The 21,505-nt window shown below is 43.3% G+C and overlaps 1 protein-coding gene across 4 annotated transcripts in view; it reads right to left on the bottom strand.

Moving 5' to 3' along the window:
• ASTN2 (astrotactin 2) overlaps nucleotides 1-21,505 on the bottom strand; it is an 873,140-nt gene that overhangs the window by 443,696 nt on the left and 407,939 nt on the right. For 3 of the 4 annotated variants that reach the window (XM_027034940.2, XM_027034944.2, XM_027034943.2), the window contains 3 exons: nucleotides 15,079-15,163; nucleotides 14,052-14,126; nucleotides 13,141-13,278 (listed from right to left, as the gene is read on the bottom strand). In XM_027034940.2, coding sequence (XP_026890741.1) covers nucleotides 13,141-13,278; nucleotides 14,052-14,126; nucleotides 15,079-15,163 — 298 coding nt within the window. The remainder of the gene's footprint in view (nucleotides 1-13,140; nucleotides 13,279-14,051; nucleotides 14,127-15,078; nucleotides 15,164-21,505) is intronic. The other variant, XM_027034941.2, reaches the window with a different exon arrangement.

The following is a 21,505-nucleotide window of genomic DNA, read 5'->3' as shown; positions in this document are numbered from 1 at the left end:
ATGCACTTACTGAGTGATTACTGAATGCCAAGGGAAAATGGAGTTTGCAAAGAGCATGAATCACAATCCCTTTTGAAAGGCAAGATTTTTTAAAAAGCCTGAAGAAGGATTCTCATGCTGGGTTAAGTTTGGGGTAAATCATAAGAGCCAATATATTTGTGCCAAATGCATCATACATTAAATCACTTGATTCTCAAAGAGATCTTATGGGGCAGCCATCTTTATTCTGTTAAATGTAGAAACAGGCAGAGCAAGGTAAAGCAACTTGCCCACCTTAACCAAATGGGGGTGGCATTGCTGGGATTTGAGTCAGAGCATCCAGCCCTACAGCCTGTGTGGCTAACGTCTGGTCTATGCTGAGCCTAGAGTTCCAAAAGCCTAGATTACTATGAAGGTTTTCATCTTTTTCACTACTTTTTTTCTCTTGGCTACTTCCTTTTCCTCCTCTGCCAGTTGTAGGTGATGGTACACATCTACCCACTCAGGATTTGTTCCTCCTCTGAAGTATCCAACATGCCCATTCTATTTAAGCCTACACTTTCCATGAGGGCCTTCTACAGGGTCAAGGAGACAGAATGTGGAGCTCAGCAGAAGCTGGCCTAATAAGCCAATAGCAGAGAGGACAGCCCTCTGCTCCGCCCTCCCCAAAGAATGTTGTGTACCATTTGAATCTCAGTGGGCTAATGTGGTACCACCGGCAGTGGGTCTCAAGAAATGTTGGTCCTGAGCCTGTACCTCATTAAATACTGTTGGGGAGACTCTGTGCAGACCTTGCTTCCTAAAGACTTGTGATGTTCATTAACATATTACCGTCCTTGGGAATGCTGCCACCCAGGAAATCAATGTAGCAACTCCATTTATCATAGGATTTTTAAACCCTTCAAATTAGAGAATTCTCCTTTTTTATTCTGTTACATTTACTAACCCCAAAGTACCGGTGTTATTTGGAACCCCTCTACAACAAGACGGATGTGTTTATAATGAAGTACAATAAACACCATGAGGCAGGAAGTTTTGATAGGGACGTTTGATGTTAAGGATATTTATGGGTAAGGGGGTTGGGTGAAGCGCAGAGACATTATAAAGAAATTTGTCGAGCAATTATTGATAATACCAAAATACCCCCATGACGGTGCCACTGCAGCCACATCAAACTAGGGTCATCAAAATGCTCTGTATCCTTGCTCTGAGACACTGACTGTGCCTAGGACTGGAAGTGCAAATATGGCTAAGATTCAGGCCTTGACCTCCAGGAACACATAGATACCAGGTAGGGGCAGAGTGGGAATACTCACTTACTGTTAACTATAATGCAAGGCAATGAGCTGTCCCATAATTAAGAAATTCTATTGGCATGCGCAAAGTGTTAAGGGGGTCACGATTCCAAGTGGATGGAAGGAAGATATGTTCTGGAAAGGTTGCTCAGAGGAAGTGACACTTCTGCAAGCCTGTGATGGATGGAGAGAGTGTGCCAGGAACACGGCAGACTGTGTGAGCATGAGGACATTTCAGGCAGAGGTACAACACTGGTGAAGACAATGAGATAGGAATGTGTCTGGCATTTTGAGGAAATGGCAAATGGGGACACGGTGAGAAACAAGATCACGGAGGGGATGGTGGTCATATTCTGAAGTGTTAACGTGTATCAGGAGAAACGGTTTGGATTTTTATTGTGAGGCTGTGTGGGGCATGTTGGGGGGCTCTAAATGGTTTTAGCAGGAGATAGGCATGGACCAATCTGTGTAGCAGTTGGATCAGGCATGTGCATGGGGATACAGGGAGGACTGAAAGCAGGGAGACTCTTTGGGAAGTTTTGAGGCTAGGAGTGTTAGGGAAGATGAAGAGGCACGGACATTTTGAAGGTAAAATGGGAAGGTTGTGTGTTCATGCTGGGTCTCTTCCATTTATTCCTCCACATCAACCCTCAGCTCATCCTTACCCTACTTTGGGCCTCAGGAGGTTGAGTTTGGTCGACAGGCTCAATGGACTCTCTTGTCTGGGCTCCCGTTGGGTCAGCCAGTGTGGGGGCACTAGCAGAAGGTCTGGTGGGAGGTGGTTGAGTGAGGTTGGGATATTTATTCCCCTGGCTTCTTTCCTGTCTGTGTCTCTTGACTGAAGGCCAACGCTCCTGTCAGGCAGTATTCTGCATGCAATTCTCTCTCCAGGCTCTGGTAACCTCCCCCTCACCTTGACCCACTGATACCTGCCACAGTTTACTGCATATCCCTTGTTGTTTCTCCAGAGCTTCCCCCCCCCCCCCAACTTTGTGAATAGCTTCCTTTTAAACCTTTCCCAGCTTGAGCAATCCGCCTGCTTCTGCTGGGACCCTCTTTGATATTAGTTTCCTTTATGAATAAGGGGAAAAGGAGGTAAGCCTAATATCCAGATCAATTCATTTTTCATTGAAATATCCAAATCATCTTTCTGACCAGACTGCACTGGTGCATGTATGTGTGTGTTGAGTAAAATGGGAATTGAGACTTAGCCGGCAGAATAAGATGTGCTAAGGCAAACGGGTGGTCCTACCCAATCCCAATGAGTGGGTCTTGGAATGCAAAACAATTGCTTAATTTAGTTTATCTTGGTAATCACTACCCCTGCATTTCTGCTTGAATAATTTAAAGCCTGGATGGTTTAGGTGAGAACAGAGCAAAGGTGTCTAAGGGAACATTGTGAGACCATGACAAACAACACAGCAGGAGGCTATGAGATACCCACAGGCAGAAGGTGGATTCTATTGACCTAGAACCAGCCACATGATGGCATAGAAATGGGAAAAAAAAAATGACTCAGATGGTCACTTCCAGTTTGTGAGCTTGTAACTGTTTCAACATGCCTTTGGAATGCTAAGATTCCGTTCAAGACCCTTGTAATGAGGGTGGTTTGTTTACAGCTTAAATTAGAGTGTTCCATTTTTAAAACATTATAAGTGAAAATGATAGTACAAGACAGTATCTAGGAAGCACCTCTATAGAGGCCTCAATTCTGCCTCAAGCCAGAAATCTATTTCAGAAAATCTGTTGGAACCAAGACGAGATTATCCAAATATACCCCCTGAGATAAGAGATAGATAAAAACAGACAGACGGAGTGAGCCCCATTTCTAATTCATTCTCAGTATTTCCATCCACATGACTATCTGTCTCCTGCATCTCAGCAGCCAAAAATCCCCTCTCGTTTTACCGGGACACACACATCAAGTCATCAGATGCAAAACCGGAAGGAGCTCTGAATACTACCAGTTGACAGTTGGCAAACACCTGACTCTTCTGTTCCAACTCCCATCAATAATGAAGGCAGGCTTCATGAGCTGATCATGACACTTTTCCCACCTGAGTCTGGTCTGCAGCCTCAGAAATCTTCTTAACATAATATGGTAGGCATCCCCAACCCATGAACTGAAGTCGGCACATGAGACGTCCAGTAGCTGCCATCCATGATTCAGTCCAATCTCTCAGGCAGATGAATAACTAGAAGCCCAGGGAGGGGCTTTGAAGTCATGTGTTAGAGTAGATATGCAACTGATGGCCCCCTCCCCAAGCCCCAACCTTCCTCCCATGCCATCTGTACACTGTAATCCCACTCCCTAATCAGAGATGGCTAGTCTGGAGGGGAGCTCCTAACCCATTCCAGGCCAGTAAGATTCCTTCTCTAGGATCTTTCAAACTGCAACCCTAGGAAGAGAAGAATTCACTCTTTGGGCTAAGAGCACAAGGATATGGGGGACTCAGGATTATCACAACTCCTGCTATGGAGTGAGAGTAGTCAGGATGCAGTTGTGCATGCAGAGAGAAAGAAGCCATCATGAGATGATGCAGAGACAAGACAGAACGCTAATGCCATGTAATTCCCTCAACCCTTCCTCCAACCCCTGTGGCTCAGCTGATCTCCCTCTCTTCCCATGGTGTCCTTCCAATACAGCTGTCGTTAACTCATTTGAATTGAACTTCTGTCTCCTGAAACCAAAAATATACCAACTGATAGGGAGCAGAATGGGCTTCCGTGCAGTGAAACAGAGGAAGGGAGGCACAGTGGCGTGACTGACACCGGTAGGTTCCTGAGATCACAAGCTCTGTGTTCTAATCCCAAACCTTCTCACCAGCTGTGCTGCCAAGGGTCTTAGAATGTCAGCTCCTCACCTGTGAAATGGGGGGATAAAAGTAGCATTGAACTTGGAATATGGCTGTAAGGACCACACATAGGACATTGTGCGGACGAGGCTTCTGCCTGGGTAGGCATGCCTGGAACGCCACTTATAGCTGTCTTTAGGGTGAAGCTGGGACTCAGACACAGGTATCCTGACCCCCAGCCCAGTATGCTTGCCCAAAATTGCACTTTTCATGTCTCCCTCTCCCTCTTTTCATCCAAAGAGCTACAGTCCTATTTCAACATCTGAAGTCCCATTTGAAAAGTGTTTAACTTCTAATGCAGATATAACAAGTCGTTTCTCAGATTCACTGTATCTGCAAAGCCTTCTATAATTCAACATCAAATATTTATTATTACATTTATTAAAGTTTTAATAATTTAGCATCTCCTGCATGTAAGGGAGAAGCTTAGCTAACTGGTTCCCCTTTATCCAACCTGGGTCACTTCAATATTTATATTCCAAAGTCTCCATTTGAGTTTCATTTAGCAGAGGCTGTGTCGTGGGCCCTCCGCCTGAGCTCACAGTTGGTGCGTGCTCCAGCCTCCCCAGTGGCAAAGACTAACAGAAATCTGGTGCTGAACAGTGTTTGAAGAGATTTACCGAGCCTGGGCAGAAACTCATCCTAATAGACTTCACTTTTATTATGATCGCTAAACTGAAATGGGGGAAAATATATATGTCTCCAGGCTCACTGGCTGAGTGACAGGCAGCCAGGATGTGAAGAGATGTGGGCATGGAGTAGGTCCATTTGAGGGAGCATAGAGGCCTTTAAAGTAATGCTTCTCGGAGGGGCTTCGTCTTCCTAGAACAAGGGAGGGATGTGGTGGTGCAGGGCAATTGCTAATGCCAAGTCCTATGAACCCAGCTGTGAGTGACAGACACACTCCCTACTGCCCCCACAGCCTCTCCCTTTTCCCATTTAATATTTTGTCTTCCACTAGCATGAAATGGACTTCCGCACACACACTCAGTGGACTAAACGGTCCACAAAGATGAAGACAGAAAATCCAATGGGCTTAGGCCCCGATCTTATAGAGATTCCCCCACATCAACAACAGCCAACATTTACGAAGCAGTCACCAGACAGCTTGCATTCAAGTCTTCGTTCTGCCACTCACTACTCATAATATGTTGGACAAAGAAATTAAATTTTGTGTGCCTCAGTTTCCTCACCGGTAAATAATAATGACTCCGTCATTCAGTTGTTGTGAGAAGTCAGAACTGATACATATAAAGGGCTCCGAGAGGACCTGGCACAAAATAAGTGCTCAATACATGGCTATAATTATTATTTATGACTGTGGGCCAAGAGTTTAAATGTTATTCAATACTCACAAAAACACTCAGGGGCGCCTGGGTGGCTCAGTCGGTTGAGCGTCTGACTCTTGGTTTTGGCTCAAGTCATGATGTCACAGTTTCATGGGCTTGAGTCCCGCATCAAGCTCTGCACTGACAGCATGGAGCCTGCCTGGGATTCTCTCTCTCCCTGTCTCTATGCCCTCCTCCCCACTTGCTCCCCACTCTCGAAATAAATAAACTTTAAAAATAAATCCAAAGATATAATAGCAATTCTTATTCTTATCTACAGATAGGAAATGGAGACGTGGAAAGTTTAAGTTACTTGCCCAAGGTCAGTTAATGAGGGGTGGAGCTGGCACTGGAACTCGAGCAGTTGGGCTCCAGAGCCCACACTAATCCCTTCGCCTAGTACTCCTCTCATCAGGTGGGTAAGTAGGTTGCCTACTGAAGTTTTCTTGCTCTTTGGGAAAGGAACTCTATGTGAGTAATTGGTGAGGAAGGGAAAGTGGGTGAAGCTCGATGGGGCTGATGCTACATGATGAGGGCTAAAGAAGCCCACTCCTGTCCCAGCATCCCCACTGGGATGCACTTCAAGGTTGCCCGCCATGAGTATACGCACACCACCACCATCACTAAGATCTGCTGAGGTTATGGGGAAGGCAAAGGCGAAAAGTCTGAGTTTCACTCACCTCCAATAGGAGGGAGCCATCTTGAGTACCTGAGGTCTGAATCAAGGGACACCCTCTCCTCCAGACTCTGCTTCCTACAGGCATTCCCATCCATTGCTCCTGTGTAATGGACCACCTGCCTCACTCCTGCCTACCCTACATATCCTGATGTCCTGCTGCTCTGATGATCCCTGGCCTCCACCACTGATGCCACCTGCTCAAGAGGAAGCATGCACACATCCCATCTCTGTACTGTGAACTGTGCCTTTTATCACCTGATCCTCCTGTGCCATATGGTTACCTCCCTATTTGTAGTACCGTGTCTACTCAAACTTCTAAAACACTCCACTCATTGAACACCAATTACATGTAAGGTGCTCTACGAGTTACTCTATACACATTATAATATCCTCACAACCACCTGAGGGAAGCACAACCATCTCTATCTGCCAGGTTCAGAAAGGGTAAGGGGAGGAAGTAAAGTTACTTGAACTAAAGAGTTCAGGTCGCAAATTGTGCACAAAGACTCATGTCCAGGTGTGTAGGATTCTAATCCTACACTTTTTCCAACTGGTTCATCTCTTTCTGATCTTTATATTTCTAGAACCAGCACAGTGTCCATCACACAGAGATGTACCTACAATGCTTCTGTTGAGGGTGTCACCTTAAGATGCACAGCCCACATTTCCAGAATACATTGCATCTGCCTGGAGGTAGTGTCTGGGAAAAGCCGGATTCTGGTATCTGGGACATTCACACAGGAGCACCTGACGGGGGCACTCTCCTCAGTTGTCCTCGGGGGATTCTGCTGATTCTGCTAGGTGAGGTAGCCCACAGCCAAGGGGAGAGAGAAGAAGAAAATAGCACGCTTGTTCTGTCTCCTCTCCTCTTCTCCCTGCGCCCCTTGGCACCAGCCCCCAGACACAGGCTCCCTCCTCAGACATGCCACTTGCAGTCCCCATGCCTTGTCCATGGAGAGGGCACCTGTGGGGTTTTCTGTCCAGCATCCATCCACCGCCTGTCCTGATATTCCTCTAGGGGACAACTGTACCTGCAATCTCAGTCCACATGGTAAAGGTGCCTCTGCCCCCACTAGCTTCGAGGGAGGGTCAGTGACCCCAGGTCTGGAAATTTGAGCACTTTGCCCCTTTAGACACTGATCTGGGATACTGGAAAATGTCCCCAAACAGGACAAACAGGGGCAGCACAGTCTAGAGATGAGAAGCATGGAGTCAGGAGTCAGGTTCCCAGGATTCAAATTCTGGTTCTACCGCTTCCTGTCTGTGTCAGCTGGCAAGCTGAATGACCTCTTCGTGCCTTAGTTTCCTCAAGCATTAAACGGAGCTAATAATGGGTGAAGATTCAATGAGCTCATTTCAGTAAAGCACTTACATCATTGCTTCCTTATAAGGGTACTCGTTATGGTACTATGGGCCCATCTAGATAATCCAGGATAATCAACCTCTTTTAAGGTGCGTAACTACATATGCAAAGACCATTTTTCCAAATAACGTAACATTTACAGGTTCTAGGAATTGGGAGCTGATACCATCGAGTGTCATTATCAGTCTCCCACAAATGGAGTCAGAAAATCGGCCTCTCTATCAAGTTTCCAGGTGTGCTGATGCTACTGGTCCAGGGACCACACTCTGAGAACCAGTGACCTAGTGACTTCCTGCTAAAACTTCACAGTTTCACCTGAAGGTCTCTCCTCTTTCTCTGTCCTGCTCTTTCCTTCTATCCTCTTGGGCTGTCACCAAATATGACATCTTTTGGTTTGCACTTTTGTCTCAGCTGAAGCACTGAGATCTCTGTCTGAACATTTTTTATATCTCTAATACTTAGCCTGGCATATAGTAGGTGTTCAGTAAATTCTCAGGGCTTGGAATTGAAAGGACAAATGAACAAGGAAGCATTCCTAATTCCATTCTGAACAAATTCAATGTGAAAATTGTCACCAAGTGACAAATTCTGGCTTTCATTCTGATATCCCATTATTCTTTCAAAATTGTGCAGGAATTAACAGTAGTTCATCATTTCCTTTCCATTGATTGGAGATCATAGAAAAATCACTAAGGGGCTCCAAAAGCTGGGCTTTGTGGATGATTATTATTCCAACTATAATAGCTATTCTTGCATTTCTCTTCTAAGAAGAATCGGCTGTGGGTGAAATTGTGAAGGCTCAGTGTGTAGAAATAAGTGTTGTTTGCCATGCTTCTCTCTCCACAAGGATCTTTTATTTCATCTCTCAAGTCAGTATCTTGTTCCACGCTCCTGGCTACCGTGAGATCCACGGAAGCAGAGGTGGGTCTTAATGTCTCTGTATTCCTCAGGTATCTTGGCACAGTGCCTGGCACACAGGAGGGGCTCAGCTAAGGTTTTGAGAATTGAAAAGAGTCTGGATGCAATTTAACGAGAGCTCACTCATCCACCTTTGTAGCTGACATCGTTAGTGTCTGAGAATCTCATTCCCGGCAGCTTCCCGCTGGGACAGGCTGGGAACATGGCAGATGTCCCCGGGGAGAGTTCTCTTATTTGGCCCTTCAACTCCTCAGACTTGAAAGTCTTCCCTCTCGCCTTAGATTCTACATAGCCAAAATCCATCCACAAGTCAAGGTTAATTGCTAATGTTCTCTCTTGCACTTTCTTAATCCTTTTGGTCTGGAATTGCTTTTTTCTTTTCCAACCCCCCAAGGAACTCCATGTGTATGGCACGCATATCCCTTCATTCCTTCTACACATATTTTCACACACATTGAAGCCAGAGACCTACCACACTGTACGAGACTTTGTAAGTTAACATTTAAGTCTTCCTTGAACCCCATGCATGACAAAGGGATGAATGTGAGCTCTCAATACTAACACAATACTGATTTTAAGATGCATCATGGATTGGATGTAGCTTTTTACCAAAAGGAGAAAAGAATTAAAAAGAGAAGGAGAACACAAATATGTTACACTATGTTACAGTAACAACAAAAGTGATAACTAATGCTTCTAGATAATTCCCCATGTGCCAAACTCAGTGCTCTCCAATGTATTATGTCACTTGATTCTCAACAACACACCCCTACATGGTATAATCTTCTATCCACATTATCCACAAGGTGAAACACGGCTCCAGAAAAGCTCGTGCAGTAAGCAAGTGGTAGAGGTGGGATTTGAACTCAGGCAGTTCAGCTGGGCTCCACAACCGAAAAAGAACTACCTTACGTAATAAGCTGTATGCTTAGTCAAAATGCAGCATACATAGAGAGAAGTGTGTAAATCATTATCTATACCGCTTGGTGAATTTTTATAGGAGAACACACCCGTATAACCACCACCCAGATCAAGAAATCAAACACTGTCAGTATCACATAAATTCTTCCCTGTTTCCCACGAATCACTGCCCTCTCTTTCAACAAAAAGTAATCCTTACGATTTCCTCTACCAGCACAGATTCATTTTTACTATTTTTGATCTTCACATACACATAATTTTGTGTGTCTTCTGTGTCTTCTATAACTCCATATTATATTTGTGAGATTCACTGATGGCAATGTGGGTGGTTGGTTTTTGTTGTTGTTGTTGTTGTTAATATCCATCGCTAGTAGTACTCCATGGCATGACTATTTGATTATCTATTTCATTTTTTTAACTGATGGGATTTGTGTTTTTTTTACACCCTTTTAGGCAGGGTGAACGAATGCTGCTATTAGCATTCTTGAATGTATTATTGGTGGTACATATACACACATTTCTGCTAAGTATATTATTAGAAGTAGAATTGATGGATTGCACCATATACTTTAGTAGATTCTGCCCAACAGGTTTACGTACAGGTCATGCTAACTTACATTCCCACTACAAAGGTTTCAGAATCCCAGTTGTTCTAGGTTCTCACAAAAAATTTGTTCTCATCAGTTGTTTTAAACTTAGCCACCCAACTGGGAAGAGCCTGTATGTTTGACCGCTAAATTGCTCTGCCTTCCACAGTGTGAGATTCTGTATTTTCCAAATGACTTGTCCCAAACTAAAACACAACAAAAAAGTCAACAGGCAAAGCATCTTTAAGTTTTCCTTCTGATTCTGCTGTAATGCTTATCTTTTTCCTTTCTGGCTTGGCTTTTGAACAGCCTTTCCTCTATTCTCCTGGCTGTGATTCTATGGCTTATTATTAGCTATCTATAATTACGATCTATTATTTATTAATTTGTAACATATCATCTGACTGGCACTTGTTAATTCTTTAAACACCCATGATCACTTGCCTGGGCAATGTCATGTCAAACAAGCTTTATTAGTGCAGCTTGGAGAACTCAACCTACATAGTGCGGATTCTTTTGAATGGTGATGACTGCCATCTTTTATCCACCCTTGCAGGGAAACCAATGGGCACTGGTGGGAGGTATGCTGAAGGTAAGACTTAAAATGCTGTCTGCTATTTCTCCAAGACCAGACAAATCATGAGGGCACCTCTGAGGAAGATAATAACCTAATGCCCTAACCAAACCAAATATTCTTCAAATATTTGTGTAACTTTTCTTTAAAGGAGAACCTCAGTGGTTTGTGAAGGAAGGGTTGAGAAGGAGTTTCCATAGCTACAGAACACCATCCCCTCCTCCCATCCTGAGCAGTTCTGTTCTGGCCCCAACTTGGTGTAAGTGTGTGCGCCATGTAAACAGGCACAGCCTTCTTAGCAGGAGGTGAGGAAAAACATCTCCTTGTTATTGACTCATGCCCCCTGAAGGTCTCACCTTTTCCAACTTACCGCACTATCCCTTCTAACTACATATAATACTCTTTCTGAAATGTATGCTAGTACTTATACTTTTTCTTTTCTTTTCTTTCTTTCTTTTCTTTTTTTTTTTTTTTTGTTTACATTTCTAAAGATGTTTTAGAGTCCCTGCATGCAGATATTCTGGGCCCTTCTTTTCTGGAATGCTAATTCAATGCAAATCAGATTGGATCAGAAAAGGCAACTGAGTCATCCTGTGGATTATGGTCTTTCTCAATAGCCCAACATAGCATATGACTTTCTTGACTCTGCCTTCCCCATCATTCCCAGTTTCTACTTGAACTCTACTGTGGTTGGAATTTAGTTCATCTAACATGGGTATAATGTAGCACTGGGAATGTATCACATACTAGTGTTAATATATCATGCTACTTAATCATTACAACAACTCTTGGGAGATATTTCAGTAAAATAATTAAAAACATGGGTTCTGGAGCTCAAGAGATCATGGCTGAAGCTTGGGTGCAGCACTTACTAGTAAAGGCATCACTCTTATGCCTCACATTTTCTTTTTAATCTGGAAATTCAAATAATAATAGCATCACCTTAAGGGGTTTTTGTTAGAATATAATGAGATAATGTTAGCAAAGGGTTTGGTATGTAATGGATAATCAATGGCTATGAATTATATTATTGTTACACTCTGTGAAGAAGGCACGGTTACTATCCCAATTTTGCTAAGAAAATGGAAAGTTAGCAAATTGAATTTGGCCAGGATCACATACTTCATACACGGTAGACATGGGCTTCTAACTCAGACCTGTTCAAATCTGGAGTGAGTGTTATCATGACACCGGTACCTGCACTGAAATTACAAATTCAATGTCAACAGTACAGAACTTGGAGGAAAGCTAGAGGAGAACTTTCAGCTGATATCAATCAAGATCACTGGGTCTCCTTGAGAATAGCTCCTCAACCAGATGATCTTTGCTCTACTTTTAAAATATGTAATGCAGGGAAACCTTAGCACATGCTTTACTCAAGTCCATTGGCCTCAAGTCTATCAAGAATAGAAATAATGGCAAACTGCCATGAATTTGTGTGTGTGTAAAACCATCTTAGGTCTTAATAATTACCAATTTGTTTCCTAAGTGCTATCCATTAACAATTTATTCTTTTTCAAACTCTCTCTTTTGGGAAATATCAACGTCCATGTTAGGGCCATTTCACCATGAAAAGTTGAGAAGGTGAGAATAAACAAATCGCAAAGCAGAGACCAACCCAAACCCAATCCAAAGAGTTGGATTTGGGAGCTTCTTATCAAGATGCCACATACATACTGATGACATCTGGATTCAGAAAGGCCCAGAGCCAGCTATGCAGTGGTAGAATCACAATCACAAGGATGAGGCTGGTAAGGCATGATTCTGAGTTCCAATTTAAGAGTGACCAAGCTGTGCATGTGCCGCTTTCAAAAGCCGAATCAGAGTCCATTTTTAGTAACATTAAAATTTCTGGAATGCTTCCCCTAATCAAATTGGAAGGAAAGAAAACAAAAACAAAAACAAAAACTTCCACTAGAAAGCTCCAGAATAGTGACAGGAGCAGATCTAAGGCCACTGGTTTAATTAAATCAATAAACATCTAGTAGTTGTCCAATATGTACTGGGAACTGGGGATTAGAAAGCTAAATAAGTTATTTTCTTTGACCTTGAGAGATTCACCACATAATGGGACAGAACGATATGTAAGCAACTAATTACAGCACAGTAGAGCAAGTCTATAATGAAGTTAACTACAAGGTGCAAACATGTAAGGAAAGATGTAGTCTCCATCCTTTCCTGAATGAAGAACAAATAAATTTGCCCTGTGCATCAAGAACCTATGGATTAGTCCAAAGTCTGTCCCAGTACCAGAGTCACAAAAGAAGCATCTAATTCTCCCATCTTTCACTTTCATGATTCTCCAGTGTACAATATTAAGTAAAGTTCTTTTATAAGATATAATCATTAATAATCCCAGGATGAGCCAGATAATGCATTCGCTTCCCTCATATTTTACATAAACCCAGAAGGAGTGTAATACTGTTGAAATATAAACCATTGAGGCCCACCAATGGGGGACACTTCTAGAAGTGTAGAGCATGACATATTGGACAGTGTTCTTCACATCATCTACTAGGCAGGTGCCTACTTCAACACTAAGAAGCCACTTCAGCAAAGAGGTCCCTGTGATCCTGAACCAGAGGGGCTTCTAGTGTGCCAAAGAGCTCTTGGTACACAACAGTGGAGATGACTTCCCTACCTGACATCTGCAGGGTCTTCTGTGACAAGCACATCAGTCTTGCAGCTGGCCAGAGGGTTGATGGACAGCTCCACAGGCGGAACCACAAAGCTTTTGCTGACAGGAAGCCAGAGTCCTTGGCCCAAGCTGAAAGTAGACCTGCAATGTAAGAGTTTCCATTGGGGAACTCCCTGGGAAGCAGAGAGAAAACAGAAAATAGGGGCCCCTCCTTCCATCCCCACTAGGGCTATGTCTTACTTCCCACCCAACTGAGTCCCCTACATTCTCTAGTGCATGATTTTGGCCAACTCTGCCAAGACTTGAATGTCATTACTTAAATGTATTAATCATTTGGCCCATGCACTGCTTTGCATGACTAGTTTTCTTATCCTGACTACCTGTCCTGACTCCCAGTAAACAGCAGGCTCTGTGAGGACAGGGACTATATTGGCTCTGCTTTCCCAAGCAGTCTTGAGCAAGCAGGAGTTCCATAAGTGGCTGCTAAATCAGCAGGGGCAGTCTGCACAAAGGTGAAGAGCAAGGACCCTGAATCAGTTTGAACCAAAATCTGATTCCCAGTTCTGCCACTTAATTTGTTATATGTCTTCATCAGCTGAAGTACTGAAGTTTCATACGAGATTTCATGGAAGTGGCAGGAAGAGGTCCTGTGGCTGTAGAATATTTTCAAAGCACTGGACTAGATAATCAGTGAAGCCTCCTCCAGTTCAAATATCTGAGTTCATAAGTCTAGATGCCAGACAAATGGGAATTAGATTCTCATCAACATTTGGGCCATGATGGTACATTCATGTCAATGAGAGTTCCTCTGTACTCAGTGCAACCTGAATGAAGTTCACAGGCTCCCTTGACTTAGGATGCATGACTATGCCTCCAATCCCCAGCATCACGCCCCAACAAGATTGTCAACTCACCTGAGAATCTTTTCAGGAGCTTGTTCTCCTGTTACTAGGTCATAGCCCCTCTCAAGTGTAGTGTAAGGCCAAGGTCTGTGGAAAGAACAGAAGGAGGGAAAGAAAAGGAGATGGTGTTAGTCAGAAGCAGGTAGGATTCATATGTGGACACTGCTTAAAAGTAGCTTTACAGACAACCAAATTTCACAGGATAATTACAGTTGATCCTTAAATAATAGCCTCACTCCAGTCAAAACTCTGTGTATAACTTTTGATTCCCCCAAACCCTAACTACCAATAACCTACTGCTTTATTTTGTTGTTGTTGTTTAAAATAGGCTCCATGCTCAACATGGGGCTTGAACTCATAACTCCAAGATCAAGAATCACATGCTCTACTGACTAGACCAGCCAGGCAGCTCAGTAATAGCCTACTGTTGACTGGAAGGTTTACTGATAACATAACCAGTTGATTCACGCAAATTTTATAGGTTATGTGTATTAGACGCTTTCATCTTACAATAAAGTAGGCTAGAGAAAAGAAAAGGTCATTAAGAAAATCATGAAGAAAATGCATTTACAGTTCTGTACTATATTTATTGAAAAAAAAATCTACATGTAAGTGGACCCATGCAGTTTAAATCCATGCTGTTCAAACCCATGTACTGGGTAAGACCATTTATAAGAGAACATCTCCATTTCACAGAAGGACTTGGCACTTTAAAGACCATTTGTCCATTCTGGAGTTTATGGACAAAAACCCGATTCTCTATCAGTCCAGTTAAGGAAGTGTTCATTGATTACTTACAGTATGGGAGGGTGAGTTAAATTTGAGCCTTTGTTCTCTAGAAGATTCATTAATCATGTACCTTTAATATTAAAATGTGATTCAGTGGGAAATGGGATTCGCTGCCCATCAGGTTGTATACGACACAACTGTTGTAGAAAAAGAGTCCTCTTCGTGGAGAGGTTTGGGGCCTGTACTACCATAACAGAGGAGCAGGGGACGGCTTTCCACTGTCCCTGCCCTGATACCCCTTGCCACTCACCCTTCACTCTGTCCCCAGTCACTGCGCACACACAGGTGTCTGTGAACCGGGTCAGGGGCATAGCCTTCATGACAGCTGCACTCTCCTGTAAGCAAAAAGAGAAAGGAGTCTTGTAAAATACCATCTGCCCCAAATAGCCTTCTCCCCTGGTTTCCTGGTTTTCTTAGGAAATAAAGTGGGCTGCCCAGTTTTGGAAAAGACCAAGGGAAAGAGCGTGTTCTGGTCTACCCACCACTATGGTTAATGAAGGGTTTATTCCCCTGTTCATCTGCTCGCTTATTCATTCAACAAGTCCTAACCACACTCCCTGCCAGGTTCTCGGCCCACACTGAGGATACAGAGATTAGACACTGAAGGGGCTCATGGCTTAATGAGGGAAACAGGAAATGACCTGGTGGCTACAAATGGAGGTCCTTATTTTCAAACATTTAAATTATGATAAAGTACATATACATTAAAAGTATCATCAGAAATTCAAATTCTTCTCTCCACTTGAATGAGCAATTCATGTTCATCCATAAGCCCCAAATTAATGTCACCTCTACCAAGATACCTTTGATTTCCCCTTCTGGAAAATTTGTGTTCATCTATCACTTCAAGAGTTCATTTTGTTTTGTTGTTATTGTTGTCTTAGTTGGTGTGCCTCTGCCCTTCCCATCTTTCCATTCTTGTTCCTTCCCTCTCCACCCATCCATCCATCTATCCACCCATCTATCCATCCACGTAACCATACATCATTTTTTATGGCCATATCTCATGCCATGTTGCATGAATGCTAGCTAGCGTTCCACACTACCTTAAGCATCTTCTCCCACTGGCCAAGCTCACTTGGGGTTTCCTTGCATAGCTTTAGAGTTCAGAATCCTGGAAAGTTTCCAAAGTTCTCTGTCCTACCCTCTTCAATTATCAATCCATTGTACACTCCTTAAAGTTGGGCTGAATAAGGTTCAATTTGTTACTGGTTTTTCCTAAGGTGTATTTGTAGAATATCCACAGACGCCTTACCAAACATAGATTCTATAGAAAAAAAAAATGACTGGGAAACACTAGACGATTTGTAGAGCTAGTGGTGTGTGACTCTTCATGAAAGTGATACCTAAACAGCTTTCCCAAACCTATTTCATCTTGGGAAGCTTGCTGGTGCAACAGGCCACAAGATTAGTGTCCCATGGCCCGCAACTTGGGAAACACTGTTGGAAACTGCCCTGCCTTATCCCACTGTGTACAACAGAGTAGATCCTCAATACTGTGAGTTGAATGAATAATTAACTATCTGGGGCACCTGGGTGGCTCAGTCGGTTGAGTGTCTGACCTTGGCTCAGGTCATGATCTCACAGTTCTTGAGTTCTAGCCCCTCACTGGGCTCATCACTGTCAGTGTGGAGCCTGCTTTGGATCCTCTGTCCTCCTCTCTCTCTGTCCTTTCCCCGCCTGTGGGTGTGCGCACTCTCTCTCTCTCTCAATAATAAATAAAACACTTAAAAATAATTATCTGTTATGGCTCATAAATTTCTAGACTATTGCTGTCAGGTTGCTTTCTTTCTCATCTTCAGGTGATCTACTCTGTCTCTCTCTCTCTCTCTCTCTCTCTCTCTCTCTCTCTCTCTCTCACACACACACACACACACACACACACACACACACACACACACAGACACATACCTGCAACTCTTCAATCCTACCGTGATTCTGACTGGCCTGACCTGAGTGTTTTTGAACCATGTTTCACAGAAACGTGTAATTCAAAGGAATAGACTTAGGAAACTTGCAACTTTTAGATTTGAATTTCCCTTAAACATTTGTCTTTTTAAATCTCAGTCATAGTAAAAAGTAAATAAAGGCTAAATGCTCAGATGTTGTGTAATAGAATTCAGGACACTGGAGAGCACTGTCATATTAAGTCCAGTTGCTAGGTAAACACATTTTATGCAAACCTCACTTAAAAACAACCACTACCCCCAAACCCACACAAACACCCTCTCCTGTCATCTCTGTTTCATTGAGGAGGATATTGGAGCCTGGGAGCTGTAGTGCTAACGAGGCCATGCTTTTTATGACTACAGATTTTGTGAATCAAGATTCTTTTCAACCTGTGCTACCAAAACACAACACAGCAGAGAATATACACTAGGTTAACAGGTTCTACAACTATCACCCATAACTCCTCTTTTCAAAACATTTGTACTCACCAGGCAACCTCATTGTTTTCATGGGTTCACCAAAAATATTATGCATTTGACCTTATACAAACCATTCCAAGCATTAAAAAAAACCTCTCTAATTTGTTTTATACATTATAATGCTGCTTAATCTTTGTAACCCCGGCATTCACAAGTATTTGGCAAACAGCCTGCGCTTGATAAATGTTGGCTGAGCCAAAATGGTAGTGAGACAGAATAAGAAGTGATGGATGGGTAAGAGGTACTATTACAAATATTTAGAATGGAGATCACCAAAAGGCAGAAGAAAGAGGGAGACAGAGAGAGAGAGAGAGAGCTCTACCTTTCCCCTTCTCTGGATACCTGGTAAATAGGAGGGGGCTGCTCGCAGGCAGGAACGTTCTCTGTAACTCTCTTCTCCAACAGCAAGTTCAAGTGCTCCAACAAATGTGTGTGCTGTAGGTGCGTGCAAGCTAATGAGCTGATTGTTGCCAGAGGTAAGGAAAATGGAAGAAGAGGGAGGAGATCCTTGAGATTTCGGTGAGAATAATTTACCAAAAAGGGGAGGGGTAGGAGTCACTAATGATGTGTTAAAATGCTACAGTCCCGTCATGAAATATTCATCACTTTAAATATGCCTAATATTAAATATTAAAAGTCCTGGCGTTTGTCCTCGAGACTCCCAGGGCTGATTTATGATCTGCCGCAACCACAGACCTCATGATTTGTAATGGAAGAGGTAAATAGTTACCTCTGGTGGAGGGACAGGAAGTCAGGCTGGGGCAGGCAAGAAGGGCTGAGAAAGGAGGGCCTTTCTTTTTGAGGGAAAGGGCACTGCTAAGTCAGGTTCCTGTTTCTCCCATCTGTGACTCTGCAGGAAAGGGCACAGGTTACGGTCCCCCTTTCCCTCTTGTTGGGAATATTGAGAGAATGAGAGATCTATACCGAGGAAGGTTACTGCTATATTTTGTGTTTCTTTCTTGCATGCTTACCAGGCAAGTTTCCCCGTTCTCAGAACAGATCATTAATTACTGACTTGCATTATACAACAAATATGTATTTCGCAAATGAGAGGCGAGGCATCCACTCTGGAGGCCCTGAAAAGGTTACCTGGAGGGGCACCTTGGTGGCTCAGTGGGTTAAGTGTCTGATTTAAGCTCAGGTCATAATCTCACAGTTCGTGAGTTTGAGCCCCGCATTGAGTTCTCTGCTGTCGGCAGAGAACCTGCTTCAGATTCTCTGTCCCCCTCTCTCTGCCCCTCCCCCACTCATTCTTTAAACAAACTAACTTACTGGAAAAAAAAGAAAAAAGGTTACCTGGAGAATAGGAAGTGAGGCAGGGGAGGAATGATGGCTAGAGGCAAACAGACCTGGGTTCTAATCCTCACATTCTCTCTCCCTGGATGGGTCTCAGTTTTCTCATTAATAGAATGGGAAATGACTGTAATGTCAACTCCACAGAGCTGACCGTGAGAGTAAATTGAAGTAGTGCAAAGTAAGGCTCATGGCTCAGGCAGACAAACAGTCCTCCATAAATTTCTTCCTCTTTCCCTTCCGTTCCAAACCAGCACTCTGTTCTGATATATGCTGGCACATAACTTTAGGAAGACTGCGTAAGTAATTTCCTTCTTCCTGGACCTTAGCTTCCCCATCTGCAAAATGGAAACCTGGAGTAGACATTCATCAATTCTGAGTGCCAATGAGAGTCAGTCATTTACACAGCCTTTCTGAATCCTGAAACTCTGTTTTCCTGACACTGCTTCAGCCTTAGCTGTGATCACTCTTAGCGACTGGGCTAGGTGTCTCCAGTAAGATTTCCATCAATGCCCTGGCTATTGACTTTATTGACTCCAATTTCCTATTTTGCTGGCTCAGCCAACTCTCCACTATTTGCAACCAAGCACTTCCTTCTTGCAAGATGCAAGCTTCTGATAGCCAGACCTAGGGATTAACCCCTTCTTCGGATGAGTCCTTTCTGCAACCCTGCCTCTGCATACCCAGAGCGGCCGGGTGGTCAGAACAGCTCTCCAGGGAACCAGGTTTACATGATCTATGATCACCCATGCTCCCTTACTCCTATCACTACAGAAGCTCCTTGAATGAGGAGGCTGCAGCCATCTTGCTCACTGTTGCATCCGCACCCACTGCACTGCCTGGTGCATAAATAAATGAGGGGGCACATCTCACAATAGTAACATCTATGCCAATGGGATAAAGAAACCATTTTTCTTAAATTTGCCTATTTTCTCCACTAAGCTGGGCACTTCTTAACTGCAGAAATCTTTCTGTAACCATCTCCATATGCTAGCAATTAGTGTCATGCCTGATGACGAGTAGGCAGCTTATTTGCTGAATGAATGAATGAATGAATGAATGAAGAAATACATTGCAGTTTTCATGAATTCAGGCGAGTTCATTTAGAATAATGATGGTTCTGCCGAAGACTAGAAGAAACTTCCTTATATACAGGACAGGTATTTGCCAAGGAAATGGAAAGTATAAACATGAGTGTTGATGAAATGTCTAAAATAGAATTCTATGTCACATCAGAGCAGAAACAGCTCTTAAAGATCAGCTGGGTCACAGCTTCTCAGCTTCATTTTTCCAAGGAACAAATGCAATTTCAGAGAGTGAAGACATTTGGCCAAATCACTGGACTAGCTTTGGGGGAGTCAGGATTAGAACCCAGGGCTCCTGGCCACTACTGTAGCATCCTTCCTGCTGCGTGGGTGATCTCAATGCTTCCATATACCTGGCAACACTTGCTAGGATTTTTTTTTCCTTGGTATTTGCCTGCCATCTCTGAATTGCCTATAATGAGAATCTATAACACAGACAAAGATTTTTTTAAATATATTTTTTAAATGTTTATTACTTATTTTGAGAGACAGAGGAAGAGAAAGAATGGGAGTGGGAGGAGGGGCAAATAGAGAGGGAGAGGGAGAGAGAGAGGGAGAGGGAGAGAGAGAGAGAGACAGAGAGAGAGAGAGAGAGAGAGAGAGAATCCCAAGTAGGCTCCATACTGTCAGTGCAGAGCCCATCGTGGGGCTCAAACTCATGACCCATGAGATCATGATCTGTGAGATCATGACCTGAGCTTAAATCAAGAGTCAGACGTGTAACTGACTAAGTTACCCAGGCACCCTGGGATTATTATTTTTTTTTAAATATAATGAATCTTAGATAACCTTAACAGATTCAAACCATATATTTATATATGATTGATAATGCAGACCTTAAAAAAGAGTTTAATCTCTTCATTAAAGTGGTTTCCGTAAAGGAAATCAGTTACATGGATTTTCATCGTGCTAGTTACTGAAACTCTGTATTATCAGCTATATGTGAGTTGCACTCGTATTAATATATTTACTCTTGGGGCGCCTGGGTGGCGCAGTCGGTTAAGCGTCCGACTTCAGCCAGGTCATGATCTCGCGGTCCGTGAGTTCGAGCCCCGCGTCGGGCTCTGGGCTGATGGCTCAGAGCCTGGAGCCTGTTTCCGATTCTGTGTCTCCCTCTCTCTCTGCCCCTCCCCCGTTCATGCTCTGTCTCTCTCTGTCCCAAAAATAAATAAAAAACGTTGAAAAAAAATTAAAAAAAAATATATTTACTCTTCCTGGGGTGCCTGGGTGGCTCAGTCAGTTAGGTGGCTGACTTCGGCTCAGGTCATGATCTCATGGTTCATGGGTTCGAGCCCCGTGTCAGGCTCTGTGCTGACAGCTTGGAGCCTGGAGCCTGCTTCGGAATCTATGACCCCCCTCTCTGTCCCCTCCCCAGCTCATGCTCTGTATCTGTCTCTCAAAAAATAAATTAACGTTAAAAACATTTTTAAAAATATATTTATTCTTCCTGTCCCGTAGGTCCCATTTATTCACTTCTCAATTTATGTTACATACCTTCTTACTCCATAAACTCTTGGGTAAAACACTAGAATCCCTCAACTATGAGCAATCTTGAGTTTATCTTGTGTGAGTTCTTCAAAACCACTTCGAAGTGGACACCGCCTTCATGTTAATCATGTAAAACCAGGATGCTGGTAAAGTAGTTCAGAGCATGGATCCTGGAATCATCTCGTTTTGGATTCAAATCCTGGATCTGCCACTTACAATTTGCACGAACTTGATCAAGTGGCTTCACCTCTCTGCATCTGTTTCCTAATCTGTAACAACGCTGCTGTCACTTATCTGCTGGAAAGATCAGTGATGTATCTGCAAAGTCTGAACTACAATCTTTGGCACACTTCTTGCTGAAAATGTTGTGGATGTTTGAGTT

The sequence above is a fragment of the Acinonyx jubatus genome, chromosome D4 (assembly GCF_027475565.1).
Source record: "Acinonyx jubatus isolate Ajub_Pintada_27869175 chromosome D4, VMU_Ajub_asm_v1.0, whole genome shotgun sequence".
NCBI classification, from domain to species: domain Eukaryota; kingdom Metazoa; phylum Chordata; class Mammalia; order Carnivora; family Felidae; genus Acinonyx; species Acinonyx jubatus.
Note: the sequence above shows the minus strand (reverse complement) of the source record. Positions and strands in the feature narration are given on the sequence as shown.